At 45.0% G+C, this 17,785-nt stretch overlaps 1 protein-coding gene across 2 annotated transcripts in view; it reads left to right on the plus strand.

Moving 5' to 3' along the window:
- The window catches only part of LRP1 (LDL receptor related protein 1), a 555,292-nt gene that overhangs the window by 520,230 nt on the left and 17,277 nt on the right, over positions 1–17,785 (plus strand). For both annotated transcript variants that reach the window (XM_082246010.1, XM_082246011.1), the window contains exons 83-85: positions 412–576; positions 9,978–10,146; positions 11,011–11,115. In XM_082246010.1, coding sequence (XP_082102136.1) covers positions 412–576; positions 9,978–10,146; positions 11,011–11,115 — 439 coding nt within the window. The remainder of the gene's footprint in view (positions 1–411; positions 577–9,977; positions 10,147–11,010; positions 11,116–17,785) is intronic.

Raw genomic sequence — 17,785 nt, forward strand, 5'->3', positions numbered from 1 at the left:
AGTAAGGAAAAATCTGAAAATTACCCAAACATTTTCAATATAGAAGAAACAATTAGAAATAATTACAATGTAATCAAAACCGAGAAAAAAAACAACAACAGTTGTCTCAAAGAGTAATTTTAATTCCATCTCTTCATGGACCAATAAAGCCACCGTTTTATGTTTTATTTGCTCCATGGCTTTGACAATAATATGAAATAAAAAATTTGCTTGCTTGATGAAACTACCACATGCATGGCCACATTAAGAGAGATAGGACCAAAAAGCCACTGTCAGCACAGCATATGTAACTAATGAATAAATATGGCTCGCCTTACAGATATGATCACAAACCATAAAGATGTATAATCGTTTTTGAGCAGCTTTTGGATTTCAACTTTCTCTTCTTTATTTATTTTTTATTTTTTTTAGGCTTACCAACATGCCGCTGCTCAACTGGATTTACTGGTCCTACATGTGAGCAGCAAGTGTGCACACCAGACTATTGTCAAAACAATGCCACTTGTTCTGTGAACCTAGGCAACCAACCCAACTGCCGCTGCCTCGCTGACTACATTGGAGACAAATGTCAATACCGTAAGAAATTTATACATTATATGGTCATGTTTACAGCTTTTATAAAACAGAAATAATGTTTGTATTTTTTTTGTAAAATAAATTAATAAATACTACTCTCCGGCTAATTAGGTCAAATAATACATTCTAGTGGAGATGTAAGAGTTAATCATTGCTCCAAAGCCATAAAGATAAGGGCATGTGGTCGCCCTTATCTTATTATATACCTTGTTACCTTTTTTTAGGTCTCTCCCCCTACTTGGTGTGTGCAAATTAATCCCTTAGACTCACATTTTGATATAGAGTGCAGGCATTAGTGAGTCAACATTAAAACCTTTTTTTAATACATTACACATTTAAAATGTATTTTCTCCTCCTTTGATCCTAAACAACTAGGTTTATAGGACCCGAATGTTAAAATCAGTCTGATCTAAATTAGGTACAGATCAAATTTTTTGCTTGGGTAGGACTGAAAAGCAAAGAATCAAAAATAGATTCTCAATCAAAAACGCAAATAGATATTCCTAATATATGATCAAATAAAAAATATAAAATTTTTCTCACATCAGAACCTTTTTAAGCTATTCTGGAATGAATGCCTTTCACTTCTCTCCTTTCTGAAAAAGATAATTTAAATTACAATCTACATTTAAACCTCTTGGGGCTAGAATGTGGAGGTGGTATATCTACTCTCCCTCCATTTGAGGGACTTTCTAGCACGGTGATCAAACCTCCTCCCTTCCTTTTCAGTATCAGTCTTTGTATGGCTAGATAGTTAATTTCTCTATCGTCCATTGACAGACACAGCCTCCATCTTCATTAGCTGAATGGGTTATGCTGCACCCGGCAGGAGTAGTCGAGGCAGGAGAAATTTTACATGTACACGCCTATGGGGCCTACCCCACATGCATAACCCACACACCCTCTGCTCAGCAAACCAGTTTGTTTTATTTCTCTTTACCCACTTTGCTAGCTAGTGTTCAGGGGGATCCTCCTGGGGATCTACAAGCAATGCCGGCTGGGGTTTCCCACTGGATAATCTAGATCCTTATGGTCCCCCTAGCCTGACTTACGAGCATGAGCAGGGTATAGTCCCGCACTAGGCCTCGCCACAATGGTGCCCCTGTCCAGATGGGGACGAGCCTGCGAGCGGATGCCTCGCCAGGATGTGGCTACCTGGAAAGCCCTGAGTCGCAGCGTACCCCTCGGCTGGCAGCACTCCCACTTCGGGTGGGAGGAGGTCTGCCCGGAGCTGAGCCCATGGTATGGTGAGTAAATGTAACCCCCCCTGGTGGCCTTGGGGGGATGTGGGCCTTCTCCTGGGGATAATAGGATTTGTACCTCCTAAAAGATCCCCCTGACCTGTCAGATACCCGGCCTCTGCGCCCTGTCTCCCTCTCCCGCCCCCGGGGGGGGGGGGGTTATGTCACTGGGGCGCCTGGCGTCCTGAGGGGGGTGGCAATAGTACCTTGTTCTTGCTGGGTCTTGTTTTAGATTCTTGAGGCCTTCTTTGTCGGGGTCCCTGGCCGCATGGAACACCTTGGGCACCGCCATCTTATGTGTGGGCAACGTGTATAATTTTCCTATTGACTTGTATGGAGCAGCCATTTTCCCTGAGCTTCCTATTAAAATGCATTGGCACCCATTTTTGTGTAGTTATGTTGTACTACTCTAGCAGCGTGACCTTTTACATCCATGCCGAGGTCACAGCCTGTGATTCTTCTTCCTGCTGGAGGCCGTTCGGGAGGGTTCTCTCTGGAGGTGGTACAGTACTGGGGGTCTCTGCAGGCATATCCCTACACACTCTGCTGTTAGTGTATATTTAAGGGGGACTCTGCAGACCGCTGCGATCGGTACTCCATTTTTCTACAACTCTGAATATGGAGTTCCAGGCTGTAATTTCTCCCTCAGACCCACTCTGTGCGACTCCTGGACAGTCTGGATCACAGTCGCTGGCTGCGATTTCAGCAGCTCTGGAAAGCCTGGTGACAAAAGTTGATTTTTGTCATGAAAAAGGTTAATAGTCATAAACGGCCGCTGCCTTCTCCATGCTTGGTGGAGTCCTCTGATTCAGAGGCTGATGTGGTCACCACGGACGCCCCCCCTACCTGAAGAGTTGCTGTCCTTGCAGTCAGATGGGGAAGAGGACCTGTCTTCTTCAGCTGCAGCGCGGGAACGTGCTTTGGTGGAAGCCCTGATTGTTTCAGTGAGGGAAGCCTTGAAATTGGCTGATGAGCCCTTGCCGGCAGGGAAACAGGTGGCCTTTAGCTCCCACAAGACCCAAAAGTCTGGCAAGGTTTTTCTCTGTCCCAAGACTTTTCATGATATTGTGAATGACCAATGGTGGCGCATTAAGCACGTGCTAGTTGTGCCAAAAGGCTTTAAGCGCTGGTATCCTTTTGCTGATGCAGTCTCCAACCGCTGGACGGTGCAACCTAAGGTGGACCACCCTGTTTCCAGGTTGAACAAATTACCGTTGTGCCTGTGGAAGATTCCCCGTTTTTTACAGATCCGGTGGACAGGTGGGTGGAATCCCTTTCCCGCCATCTACATGTGTTGGCGGGTTCCACCTTGAAACCGATCTTTGTGTCTGTGTTGGTATCACAGACAGTTACGGAATAGATTACGGTTCTGAAAGGGAGCTTGGACCCTGACGTAGTTCCCCCAGAACTAATGGAACTTTTGGACCAGATGGCCCAGGCCCTGGTGTTCCTGTGTGATGCTTCCCTGGATGCGGCTCCCCTGGGGGCCAGAGTTTCGGCTGTTGAGATTGCCCTGAGTCGCATGGTTTGGCTGAAGAGCTGGTCGGCTGAAGAAAGCCCTGACGGAACTCCCTTTTCTGGGAGAGCGTTTGTTTGGCGTTTTACTGGATGAGTTCATCAAGGGTCTGACTGGCGGGAAGAGTACTCTTCTTCCTCAATCCTCCAAAGGTAAAACACCCCGTGCTAAGCAGGATCCTTCCTTTACTGCTCATAGGCGTTTTTTTTCCTGCAGCGCAAGAAAAAGGTAAGCCATTCAGAGGGGCAAGCCCTAGACCAGTCAGTCCGGTGCTGCAGACGAGTCATCGTCGGCATAAATGGGCGCCCTCACCCATGTCTGGGGTGGGGAGATGCGCTTCTTCCAGGAACCCTGGACCTCCTTCGTTCAAGACAAATGGGTTCGCGAACTGATTTGTTTGCGGTACAAAATCGAATTTTGGTCCCTGCCGGGGGACAGGTTTTTTTCAGTCGACTCTTCACTGGTCTCCAGAGAGTTTGAAAGATCTTCTGGAAGCGTGCAGGACCTCCTGGCTCAAGGAGTGACCGTGCTGGTTCCTCTGCAGGGATGCTCTCAAGGTTTCTATTCTAACCTGTTCACGGTACCCAGAAAGGAGGGCAAGGTGCGTCCAATCCTGGATCTCAAGGCTCTGACCCGCTTTGTGCAGAAGTTTCGAATGAAGTCTATTCAGTCGGTGGTGGCGTCCTTGAATCAGAGATTTCCTGGCCTTCATCTATATTAAGGATGCATATCTCCACGTCCCCATACAGTCTCTGCAGAAAGTGACTAGGGATCCTCGGTCATTGGACCAGAATATTAGTTTGAGTCATCTCACGAAGTTGACCCAATCCTGGTGGATACAGTCTCCTGCTCTGTGTCATGGCAAGTTCTTCCTGCCGCTGTTCTGGACGGTGGTCACCGCGGATGCCAGCCTGTCTGGCTGGGGTGGAGTGCTGGGGAAGCTCTGTGCCCAGCGGACTTGGGTGTCAGAAGAGTCCTCCTTGCCAATCAACATTCTGGACATCAGAGCGATCAAGCTCTGCCTGTTCCACTGGATGAGCCAGCTACGCGGTTCGCCTGTTCAGATACAGTCGGACAATGCCACGGCTGTGGCCTACATCAATCATCAAGGGGGCACCAAGAGATCTATCATCGTACGTGGAAATCGTACATTTCATGGTGTGAATCGCTGCAACTGCACCTTCGCTTGTTTTCTGTAGCTAGGGTTTTAAGCTTTATACAAAAAGGGGTTGAATAGCATTTGGCATTGGGTACTATCAAGGGCCAGGTGTCGGCCTTGGCTATTTACTTCCTACGTCCGTTGGCTACTAATAGCTTGATTCGCACCTTTTTTCAGGGGGTGCGTCATCTGGCTCCTTTGAGGAGATCTCTGTTAGCTCCGTGGGATCTCAATCTGGTTTTGTCTGTTCTTCAAAAGCCTCCTTTTGAGAATATTAGGGAGATTTATCTGCTTTCCTTGTCGCAGAAGGTTGCCTTCCTGGTGGCTTTTACTTCTGCTCGCAAAGTATCTGTAATGGCAACGCTGTCCTGTTGTTCACCTTATTTGGTGGTCCACAGGGATAAAGTGTTTCTCCGACCTAATCTGTCTTTTCTCCCTAAGGTGGTGTCAGATTTTCATCTTAATGAAGACATCGTGTTGCCTTCCTTGTGTCCTAAGCCTTAGCATCCCAAGGAAATTGCCTTGCATTCTTTGGATGTGGTTCGGGCGATAAGAGTTTATCTGATGGTTACTAAGTCCTTTAGGAAATCGGATTCACTCTTTTTCCTTATGGAAGGTCCTCGTAAAGGTTTAGCTGCATCTGCTGCGACCATTTTGAAGTGGATCAGGCAGACGGTTGTTCAGGCTTATTCAATGAAGGGTCAGGTTCCTCCTTTCCCTGTGAAGGCGCATTCTACAAGAAGGCTGAGTGCCTCTTGGGCTTTTCACCAGCAGGCCTCTGTTGTACAAGTTTGTAAGGCAGCGACTTGGTCGTCTGTGCACAACTTTACTAAATTCTACAAGGTGGATTTATTGACTTCTTTGGATGCCTCTTTTGGCCGCAAGGTTTTGCAGGCTGTTGTTTCATAAGAGAAGGCTTTTTTGTTTCTCTAAGGGGTCTTTAACCTGGGTGAGCTCCTGTTTGGTTGAGCTTCATGTTTCCCAGTGGGCTTAGTATTCGCCTTAGAGTTTACGTTACTTTCTGGTTGCATTCTTCCCACCCCTCATCCCTATACTGCTTTGGCACTTCCCATTCAGCAAATGAGGATGGAGGCTGCGTCTGTCAATGGACGATAGAGAAAATACGATTTTTGTAAGATCTTACCGTAAAATCTTTTTACTCAGACTCAGCACCCCCCTCTGATGTGGAGATGGTTCTTCCTTCACTGCTTACAACTAAACTAGTTTGCTGAGCAGAGGGTGTGTGGGTTATGCATGTGGGGATGGCCCTTTAGGCGTGTACATGTAACATTTTTCCTGCCTAGACTACTCCTGCAGTGGGCAGCATAACCCATTCAGCTAATGAAGATGGAGGCTGCGTCTATCAATGGACTTCAGAGAAATATATTTTACGGCAAGATCTTACAAAAATCGTATTTTTTACCACCTTGGCAGTCATTAAAATTATTATTTTAAATGTTGGGGTAAGCTGCAGTCTGTCTTGCCTTTTGAGATATTTCTAGTATGCTGTTAAATGTGTTTCGCCAATATTCTTTTAGTTCTACCCTCACATTACATACCACAACCACACTCAAGCAGATAGATTACCTGGATGCTGTTGTATGTAAGAAAGTCTGTTATCTCATATTCCGTTCCTGTGTAATTGGAGCTAAAAGATTTGATGATTTTCCTGTCAATTCCTGTGTGTCTGCAGGCAGAACACCTATGGCACGAGTCAAAAACTTTCTCAAAGAAAGGCTTTTTATCCCAAATATAGCTCCTCACTAACAGATACTTCAAAGTGGGGGCTTTGGGTCTTGGGGGTAATATCCTGAGGACCGGACCATTCTTGAGTAAGGGCAAAATATTGCCTTATAATCACAACTTTTCTCTTGCTTTCACAATAGGGAAGAATACAAATAGGGCTTTTCTCCTCTTTATTTCACACCTCCTTGTCACACTGAAGGGTTTTTCTATCTGACTCCAAATCATCTCCTTATGCTCTTTCCACAATCTCCAAGTTTATTTTTATTTTTTCCAGAAGCCTCTTTTTGCTCTTCTCAGACCTCAAGGTATCTAAGTCACAGGTTATCTAAACAACCTTCTCTTGAAGGACTCATCTCCCTTACAGCTGTCTGCAAACGTCTCCAGCATAGTTCAGATGCTCCAGGCCTTCAGTTGGCTGATCAGTTTCCAAAAATTCACTTTTAAACTTTCTCTACACCTGGAACACTTGGGTCAGGTCCTGAACACATCCCAAGATGATGTTTTTTTTTCTAGAAGGGAAAATTCTTTCTCTAAAAGCCCACACTCAAGATTTGAGATTAGAGAGACCAAAGAGTTCTAAGTGCCATGGCAGCCTCCTTCAGTGCTGTTCCATCAACACTGATTGTGTTGATAGGGGAATTGAGTGATTTTCTTTTCTATAACCCGTGATTGCAGGGAAGAAAATCATATCGCCTATGACTGGCTTTACATGCGCAGAAAGTGCCCCCCGCTTCAACCTCTCCCTTCTATAGTCTCACTGCTCAAGTTGTTTTCATTGTTTTGTAGTATGCTCTGAACTTTATGCAAACAACCAGACCTGTTATTTTAACTGTTTCATTGGTTATTTCCACAAGTAATAAAAAACATTTAATTTCCAAAAAACTAATAAACAAAAAATGCCTGATTGATTAGATACAGTGGGTACGAAAAGTATTCAGACCCCCTTAAATCTTTCACTCTTTGTTATATTGCAGCCATTTGCTAAAATCATTTAAGTTCATTCTTCTTCCTCATGAATGTACACATAGCACCCCATACTGACAGAAAAACACAGAATTGTTGACATTGTTGCAGATTTATTATAAAAGAAAAACTGAAATATCACATGGTCCTAAGTATTCAGACCCTTTGCTGTGACACTCATATATTTAACTCAGGTTCTTTGCATTTCTTCTGATCATCCTTGAGATGGTTCTACACCTTCATTTGAGTCCAGCTGTGTTTGATTATACTGATTGGACTTGATTAGGAAAGCCACACACCTGTCTATATAAGACCTTCCAGATCACAATGCATGTCAGAGCAAATGAGAATCATGAGGTCAAAGGAACTGCCTGAAGAGCTCAGAGACAGAATTGTGGCAAGGCACAGATCTGGCCAAGGTTACAAAAAGATTTCTGCTGCACTTAAGGTTCCTAAGAGCACAGTGGCCTCCATAATCCTCAAATGGAAGACGTTTGGGACGACCAGAACCCTTCCTAGAGCTGGCCGTCCGGCCAAACTGAGCTATCGGGGGAGAAGAGCCTTGGTGAGAGAGGTAAAGAAGAACCCAAAGATCACTGTGGCTGAGCTCCAGAGATGCAGTCAGGAGATGGGAGAAAGTTGTAGAAAGTCAACCATCACTGCAGCCCTCCACCAGTCGGGGCTTTATGGCAGAGTGGCCCGACGGAAGCCTCTCCTCAGTGTTAGACACATGAAAGCCCGCATGGAGTTTGCTAAAAAACACCTGAAGGACTCCAAGATGGTGAGAAATAAGATTCTCTGGTCTGATGAGACCAAAATAGAACTTTTTGGCCTTAATTCTAAGCGGTATGTGTGGAGAAAACCAGGCACTGCTCATCACCTGTCCAATACAGTCCCAACAGTGAAGCATGGTGGTGGCAGCATCATGCTGTTGGGGTGTTTTTCAGCTGCAGGGACAGGACGACTGGTTGCAATCGAGGGAAAGATGAATGCGGCCAAGTACAGGGATATCCTGGACAAAAACCTTCTCCAGAGTGCTCTGGACCTCAGACTGGGCTGAAGGTTTACCTTCCAACAAGACAATGACCCTAAGCACACAGCTAAAATAACGAAGGAGTGGCTTCACAACAACTCCGTGACTGTTCTTGATTGGCCCAGCCAGAGCCCTGACTTAAACCCAATTGAGCATCTCTGGAGAGACCTAAAAATGGCTGTCCACCAACGTTTACCATCCAACCTGACAGAACTGGAGAGGATCTGCAAGGAGGAATGGCAGAGTATCCCCAAATCCAGGTGTGAAAGACTTGTTGCATCTTTCCCAAAAAGACTCCTGGCTGTATTAGATCAAAAGGGGGCTTCTACTAAATACTGAGCAAAGGGTCTGAATACTTAGGACCATGTGATATTTCAGTTTTTATTTTTTAATAAATCTGCAACAATGTCAACAATTCTGTGTTTTTCTGTCAGTATGGGGTGCTATGTGTACATTCATGAGGAAGAAGAATTAACTTAAATTATTTTAGCAAATGGCTGCAATATAACAAAGAGTGAAAAATTTAAGGGGGTCTGAATACTTTTCGTACCCACTGTATAATTGGGGGTGGGGGGGGGGTTGAGTTGACTAGCTGCTTAAGTGTCTTTCTGTCACTTTGACTAGCTATACACAGGTGTCAAACTGGCGGCCCTCCAGCTGTTGCGGAACTAAAAGTCCCATGAGTCTTTGCAGTTACAAGTATGACTCCCATAGGCAGATGCATGATGGGACTTATAGTTCTGCAACAGCTGGAGGGCTGCCAGTTTGACACCCCTGAGCTACACACGGTATATTGACGGCTTTGCTGTGACATACTGTGACCAGATTTGTCCAAATACACGTTTTCTGCATAGTCTCTTACGTCTAAGTGTCTCTGTCAATAATAATGGGATGTGACGAGGTGAGTGCACACTTTTTGTCCTCCTCTTGCATGCTGTGTGCTCCTGCTGTGAAAACTACAATTGATACTTTCTCTTCAGCTGTGGAAATGGCCTTAATCTTTCTTTCGTAAAGGAGAGAGGACTAAAGAATTATTAATTTTTGATGTTTTCAGGAAAACATGAACATTCCTTCTAGCTGATATTTTTTTTTCTTTCAGTCTTAGCAATAGATTTGTTTTGAGATTCGTTCTTCACTGCTTCATTTCCATCTAAAATAATTCATTTTTTGGTGGAGCATGATAGATTGTCACCTTCCGGCTTCTTTTTAGATCTCTTTTCCAGTATTACTTGCTTTGTTGGCACCCACCTTCTCCACAAATTGAAACTTTAACTGTGGGAGTATAATCTAAAGGAGAGGTAAAAGAACCTGTGAAATAAAGTGCGGAGACCAAAAAATGAAACCAAAAAGTAGAAACTCGTTTATACCTCCAAAATATATACAGGTTGAGTGTTTAGCTCAGTACCTCCACCAATAAACTGCTTTTAGAAAAGTAATCTTGCAGCTTCTGCTGTACTCAGTAGTGCCAATTTTTGGCACTACACCATTGCAGCAAACCTGTTGCTAAGTCAGAACTGCACATTGGAACTTTGCAGGTGCTTTTTATCTCTTTAAGTGTTAAGGGTTCTGAACAGGTAAATCCCTACATGTCTGCATTGGAGCATGATATGCAGAAGGGGTTTGCACTTCTTTGCTGAAACATAAACTTTCATCTCTAAATATAATAGTGCTTTGTGATTCACACTTTGGTTTGGTCAAGTTTGTAAGTACTTCAAAATCTAACAAAAGACTTGTGTGTTAAAGGAAAATGTTACGGTTACTGCGATAATGATGGAGTCTGCCAGCTCAGTGCTAATGGGACCAAGCAGTGCCACTGTACACCACTCTTTGAAGGCAGTCGCTGTGAAAAGAACAGATGCGACCGATGCAAGGATGGAAGATGCAGTTTGAAAAATGGAGAGGTTCTATGCTTGTAAGTCTTGCAGAATATGGGGAATCCTATTCACTTGTCATACCTGAGGAGTATATATGGCCTTTACTGATTTCTCTCTCTGATAATGGCTGCTGTATACCATTAATGCACACTCACTAAAAGTAGAACTAAAGGCTAAATAATTTTGGTCAGAGTAAGGGAGAGTTAAATAACCCCTGGGTTGCAATTCTGCCATCGGCCCCATTGTCTAAATTTCCCCTTTGCTTCCTATCCCATAGCCAACACAGTTAGTGAGAGGAAATCCCTCCAAAGTGGGGGAATTCCAGGTTGTCAACTGGATCGCCTAAACTAGTGTCCCCATTGGAAGATTTCCCCTTTGTTCATGTTATGGTGATAACCAAATATTTGGGATTTTATTTCACTTTCACACTCTATGATAATGGTAGACAGGACAAATCGAGTGGGTGATTCTCCCAAATAGAAGCACAGACTGCATTAAAAACCTGACAAGTATTCTAATCCCTCTCGACTCTATCCAAAACAAAAAAAAAAAGTTTTTTACATATACTGTACTTTAAAGTAAGTTAACTCCAAAGATGCTGTATTAGATAGCTGTGTGCTCCATTGTTTACAAGAAAACCTCCAAAGTGTAAGTATTAATACTATTAAAAAGTAATACAAATAAAATTAAAATAGTATTTGCATTTAAATTGACCCCATAATATAAACTTGATGCAGTTTCAGAAAACATTCTTTATACATCTTTTGTATGCATGTGGAGAATTACATATAAAAAAATAAATAAGTAAAGTTTAGTGTTGCAGCTGTTTGACATATAATAGTCTGTGATCAGATCAAAACTGTTCTTAATTTATGTAAGGTTGACATTTCATAATTTTGTAGGTGTACTGATGGACGTGTCGCCAAGTCTTGCTTGACATGTGACAATTACTGTCTGAATGGAGGAATATGCAGTATCAACCGTTACACAGAGATGCCAGATTGCCAGTAAGTACCAAGCTGGATTTGGGAAATTCGTCTCAAAGCTAACATCATTTAAAGTGCATGTTAGGGCAAAATTAAAACAATTATATGCAGTAAATCTCTACACATGTCCCCATGTGTAGTCTCTTCAGAAACACTGCAAGACTGCAAGTACAGAAAAATACCTATTGATTTTGCCAGAAACACTATGGGATGCTAACTTCCTGTAATGAGCTGTGAGCTGCCTCTGCTGCACTGAAATCCCAAGCAGTATTGTCTGTCCCGTGTGATTTCTTGCTGTGTAAAAAGTGGGGGTGTTGTGTAGTCCAGCAGGAGAGCACTGGGCAGGGTTGATAACATTGCTTAAAATTTTTAAGTGTAACTACACTGTATCTGAGCACCACACACCAAAAACGCTATTTCTCTTATGTCCTCTAACAGATGCAGCCTCTTCCAAGTTTCATCACTTTTGGGGTAATGGCGCCCTTTGCAGGAGCAGGCTATGTAGTGAAACTTAATTAAAAAGCTTTAACTAGACATACCTTAGGCGCTCTCCCTCTCGACATTACCCTCAGACACTTAGAGCTTACTAATCAATTTCTTGCTGTCTAGCTGTCTTGTTTTATTTTCTCACTCACTAACGCTAGCTAGTCAGAGAGATCCTCCTGGAGAACTACAAGCGACAGCTGGTCTTCGCACTGGATAATCTAGATCCTTATGGTACCCTAGCCTGGCCTACAAGCGTGCGCAGGTTGTGGTCTGCCCAGGCCTCACCACGACGGTGCCCCGACGGATGGGGACGAGCCTGCGGAGAAATTTTGTCACCGGGACGCAACAACCCTGGAAAACCCTGTGTTGCAGCGTCCACTCTTGGCTGACAGCACCCCCACTCAGGGTGGGAGGCGAGCTGTATCGGAGCGGAGCCCGCGGTCCATGGTATGGTGAGTGATGCTACCCCCTGTGTCCCTGGGACAGTCCTCTGGGGTGGTTGATGTGGGCCCACTCCTGGGGATGTCAGAGCTGCGATCTCTGTGGTGTCCCCCCTGGCCGGTCTGGACGGGTCCTGCCTCCCTGCTCTTTACGGGGGCGCTCTAGCGGTGCGCACTGTGTGGTGGGTGTAAGGCTCTTTTCCTGGGGGGCTTCCTATAGTAGATACCCGTGGTGGCCAGGGTTCCTGGGCTCCTGACTGTCGGCGCGGTTTTCAGCCGCCATTTAGGATAAGGGCATGCCTGGCTGCATCATTGTAAGGGCAGCAGCCATTTTCGCATAATGTGCTTTTGGCCCCATTTTCGGCACCATCTTGGGTGTGGGCAGCCACCATGTAAGGGCAGCGGTCATTTTCCCTGTTTTCTCCATATACTTCTATTGGCATCCATGTTTGTGTGGCTCAGGGCACTGTTCGGCCGCTGGTGATTTAGGTCACTTCCTCCTGCCATCTTTTCACTTGCTGCAGAGAAGCGTGGATAGCAGTTTGTTTTTTATATCTCTGGCATTATAAGGGGTTTTCACTGCTTTTGGGCATTGTTCCTTAGACACATTTCTTGCTCAGTTATTTAGCATTATAAAGGGGGACTCCGGCAGTAGCACGGGATTGCGGTGCGGACCGCAATCGTCGATTTAAAGGGCCAGTGTTCCATTTTTTATATTCTGCTAATATGGAGTCCCAGGGTGACAATTTCACCCCAGAGCTTGTTTGTGCATCCGGGACTTCCAGATCACATTCCCTAGCTTCTTTATCTGCAGCCATTGAACCTTTGGCGTCCAAAGTTGATCTTATGATGCCACAAGGTAATGTTCCTCACTCAGATCCCTGTCCGCACACTCTCCCTGTTTTCCACCTCCTCTCCCTCCAGTTACCCGTAGAAACCTTTGCCACCTCAACCCTTCTCTTTTCTACTCTGCTACTGACCATCTATATCACAAAATCTCGCCCCTGTCATGCACCAACCTAGCCACTTCCATCTATAACAGCTCACTGTCGTCCTCCCTAGACAAGCTCGCTCCCCTCACTACACACAGAATTTGGCCCGACTGCTACAACCCTGGCAAACAGACTACACCAAAAATCTCTGATAACGTAACCACGGTCTTGAGCGCCTGTGGCGTAAGACTAAGTCCCCCGGAAGACTTCAACCAATCTAAATCTGCCCTCCTAAAATACTATTCCTGCCTTCTCACTGCCAAGCAAACCTATTTTTTCATGCTCCCTAAAACATTCTCGTCTATCATCTCTTCTCTACCTTTTAACACTCTACTCCGTCCTCCACCAACTCCACTCTCTAATTCACTCACTGCCCAGGAGATCGCCAGTCACTTCAAAAATAAGATCGATACAATTCATCAGGAGATCTCTAATGTACAGAAACCTCCCCCACTTAACAACCCATGTCCACAGGTACAATCATTACTTCCCTCGTTTAACTCTGCTGGTATTAAGGAGGTTGCTGGACTTTTATCTAACACCCATCTAACCACCTGCCCCCTGGATCCTGCTCCCTCACACATTCTACGCTCACCCTCTGACTCTATTCTACGCTCTATAACTCACATCTTTAACTTCTCCCTCTCTTCTGGCATCTTCCCCAACTCTCTAAAACATGCCTAAGTCACTCCCATCCTTAAAAAGCCCTCACTGTGAGACACTGGAAATCTGCTGAGGTCCCTGCACTACATGAAGTAACCAGGCTTCTCCAGGAAGTTCACATGTATGAACGCATGATGGCCTTAAAAGAAGGTTCTTCACATAGAATAGGTTAATTTTGGAAGCCATGGCAGGAATTTAAACATGATGGATAATTTCTGCCCTCCCAACATTGACCACTAGGGTGCGCTGCTGCCTTATCTTTAATACCGCAAACTGTTTTCTGTTTTGTTATGTAACTTGCATCTTTGAGTCGTACAGGGAGATCCCACTGGTTTTATTTTCCCCCTATGATGGATAGCATTACTTGTGATCTCATGCTTTTGTTGATATCTGATGTTACCCCCATGTTCCTATGTATGACTATTCTACTATTTGTACACTTTGTCATGTTATTCTTTAAAAAATCAATAAAAATTATTTGTTAAAAAAAAAAAAAAGCCCTCACTGGACCCCACCAATCTTCACAATCTACGTCTCATCTCCTTACTCCCCTTCTCCTCCAAACTTCTTGAACGATTGGTCTACAACCGACTGAGTGACCATATGACTAAGAACAAACTTCTTGATTCCCTTCAGTTCGGATTTGGCCCTCCACTTTCCACTGAAACTGCTCTCCTTAAACTCACAAATGACCTACTAACAGCAAACACCAATAGACGCTATTCTGTACTACTCCTCCTGGACCTCTCTGTTGCCTTTTGACACAGTGGACCACACCCTTCTCAAAAAACTCCACTCTCTTGGTCTCTGTGACTGTACTCTTCACTGATTCTCATCCTAATTATCCCAACACACCTTCAGTGCTAGTTACAATTCTACTACCTCCTCTATCCTTCCTTTCTCTGTAGGGGTCCCCCAAGGTTCTGTTCTTGGACCATTCCTTTTCTCAATCTACACCTCCTCCCTGGACTTTCAATATCATTTCTATGCTGATGACACCCAAATCTATCTCTCGAACCCCCAGCTCACTCCATCAGTCTCCTCACGCATCACCAACTTACTAACAGACATATGAGCCTGGATGTCGCATCACTTCCTCAAACTCAACCTATCCAAAACCGAGCTCATGATATTTCCTCCCCCTTCAGTCCTCTTCCACTGATTTCTCTGTTAAAATCAACGGCTCAACTATCAACCCATCACCCCATTCCAAGGTCCTAGGTGTAATCCTGGACTCTGAACTATCCTTTCGGCCACACATACAGTCACTGTCCAAAGCTTGCCGCCTCAATCTCTGTGATACACCCTCTTCCTAACCAACTACACCACAAAGCTTCTAATCCACTCCCTGGTCATCTCTCGTCTCGATTACTGAAACTCCCTTCTCATTGACTTACCTTTAAATAGGCTATCTCCCCTTCAGTGCGTCATGAACGCTGCTGCCAGGCTCAACCACCTTACAAACCCCTCTGTGTCTGCTACCCCTCTTTGTCAATCCCTCCATTGGCTGCCCCTCAACCTGCAAATTAAATTCATGTTACTAACCATAACTTACAAAGCCATCCATAACTTGGCACCCAGCTACGTCACTAACCTGGTCACAAAATACTAACCAAATCGTTCTCTTCGTTGCTCCCAGGACCTCCTGCTCTCTAGCGCCCTTGTCATCTCTTCCCATGCTCGCCTTCAGGACTTCTCCCAAGCCTCTCCCATCCTCTGGAATGCTCTACCCCAATCTGTCTGATTATCTCCTACTTTGAGACGATCCCTGATCACACATCTCTTCAGAGAAACCTATCTGGCAACCACCTAACAACTGTACTTTTTATTTTCTCTCTCAGCCCATCCCCCACAGTTGTTACCTCTTGTATCTCTTGACCCTCCCTCTTAGATTGTAAGCTTGAAATAGCAGGGCCCTCGATTCCTACTGTATTCAAGTGTATTGTATTTGTACTGTCTACCCTCAAGTTGTAAAGTGCTGCGTAAACTGTCGGCACTATATAAATCCTAAATAATAATAGTGGGCATTCTTCGGTGGGCAGAACGATTTGTTCTGGCCCCCTCCGCTGTACACATTCCAGGAGTGGAAAATTGGCATGCAGATTATCTCAGTCGGCAGGCCTTGAACCAAGGGGAGTGGTCCCTTCATCCAGAGGTGTCATCAGCTGTGTCTCCGATGGGGCACCTCTGAGGTGAATCTGTTGGCATGTAGGCTCAACAGGAAGATACACAGGTTTGTGGCACAGTCACAGAATCCACTAGCAGATGTCACAGACGTGCTGGTAGCCCCCTGGGGCCTGTATCGTCTGATTTACGCTTTCACTCCTCTGAAGCTTCTGCCGAGACACTTGCGCAGGATTGAGGCAGAAGGAATTCCAGTCATTCTAGTGACCCCCAGGTTTACCTCGCCGGTCTTGGTCGCCGACGGCCATTGGAGACTACCTCTCAGGGAGGATCTGCTGTCCCAAGGGCCAATCTTACATCCTGCTTTACAGTCACTGGCTTTGACAGCATGGCTGTTGGAAGCCAGGTGCTGAAGGATAGATGTTTGTCTGGGTCAGTGATTCCCATACTACTGAAGGCTAGGAAGTCTACTTCTAGAAAGATCTAACATCGTACATGGAAAGCGTACATTCCCTGGTGTTCACCCTTGCTCTTTTTCAGTTGCTCGGATCTTGACCTTCCTCCAACGGGGGGGGGGGGGGGGGGGTTGAGCAGAAATTGGCCTTGAGTACCATTAAGGGCAGGTGTCGGCCTTGGCAGTCTTCTTTCAATGACCCTTGGCCATGCACTCCCTGGTGCGTACTTTTATTCAGGGGGTTCGACATTTGACTCCACCGGTGCGGTCCCCACTACTGCCTTGGGATCTCAACTCGGTGCTTTCAGCTCTACAGAAGCCTCCCTTTGAAAATATTAGGGAGATTCCCCTGCTTACTCTATCCTAGAAGGTGGCCTTTTTGGTGGCTATCACCTCTGCGTGCAGGGTTTTGGAATTGGCGGCGTCTTGTCCCCCTTTTAGGTGGTCCACAAAGATAAGGTGGTTCTTCGCCCCTGTCCGTTGTTCCTTCCAAAGGTGGTCTCTGATTTCCATCTGAATGAGGACATAGCGTTGCCTTTTTTGTGACCCAGGGCAAAACTTCCTAAAGAAATTGCGTTCCATTCCCTGGATGTGGTTTCGAGCTATTCGGGTGTACCTGGCAGCTACAGAGTCTTTTAGGAAGTCAGACTCACTATTTGTGCTTACGGATGGGCCTCAATATGGACTATCTGCTTCTTCTGCGACCATTTCTAGATGGATCAGACAGACAGTGACTCAGGCTCATTCAATTAAGGGTCAGATTCCTCCTTTCCCTTTGAAGGCACACTCTACGCAGGCGCTCAGTGCTTCTTTGGCCTTTCGTCATCAGGTGTCAGTAACGCAGGTGTGCAAGGCGGCTACTAGTCAGTGCATACTTTCACAAAATTTTATAAAGTGGATGTGTTAGCATCTACAGATGCCTCTTTTGACAGCAAGGTTTTGCAGGCTGCTGTTTAGCGGGCTTGTTCCCTCTTTGGGGGGTGTAATGTTTTTCAGGTGGGCTCCAGTTGTTTTGGTTGAGCTCCTGTTACCTGGCTGGCTATGGTTTAGCTATGGGAATTTTTTCTTGCTGTTCCCACCGCTCATGTTTGACACTGCTTTGGGATGTCCAAATGGTCAAGAAGATCAGGAGCTGTGTCTGTCAATGAACGAACGAGAAAATGGGATTTTTGACTTACCGTAAAATCCATTTCTCTGATGTTCATTGACGGACACAGCACCCACCCCTCTATGAAGTTGTATTACTTCTGATACTGCTTGTAACAAAACTGAGTAACTATAGCAGAGAGGGGAAGTATACACATAGGCGTAGTCAAGTTTTTTTTTTTCTGCCGTCAATGAACATCAGAGAAATGGATTTTACGGTATAACAAAAAATCCCATTTTTAGTAGGTTATAATTGCAGGAGGCTGTTGCATCATTTATTTGAAAACCTATGTGATAAATCTATGTCTCTTCTATATTCACAACACCCACATCAGAGTACTTGGAATGGAGGTTTTATTATTTCACAGACTGATGTTCAACTACAA

The sequence above is a fragment of the Pelophylax lessonae genome, assembly GCF_965119305.1.
Source record: "Pelophylax lessonae genome assembly, chromosome: 2".
Taxonomy (NCBI): Eukaryota; Metazoa; Chordata; class Amphibia; order Anura; family Ranidae; genus Pelophylax; species Pelophylax lessonae.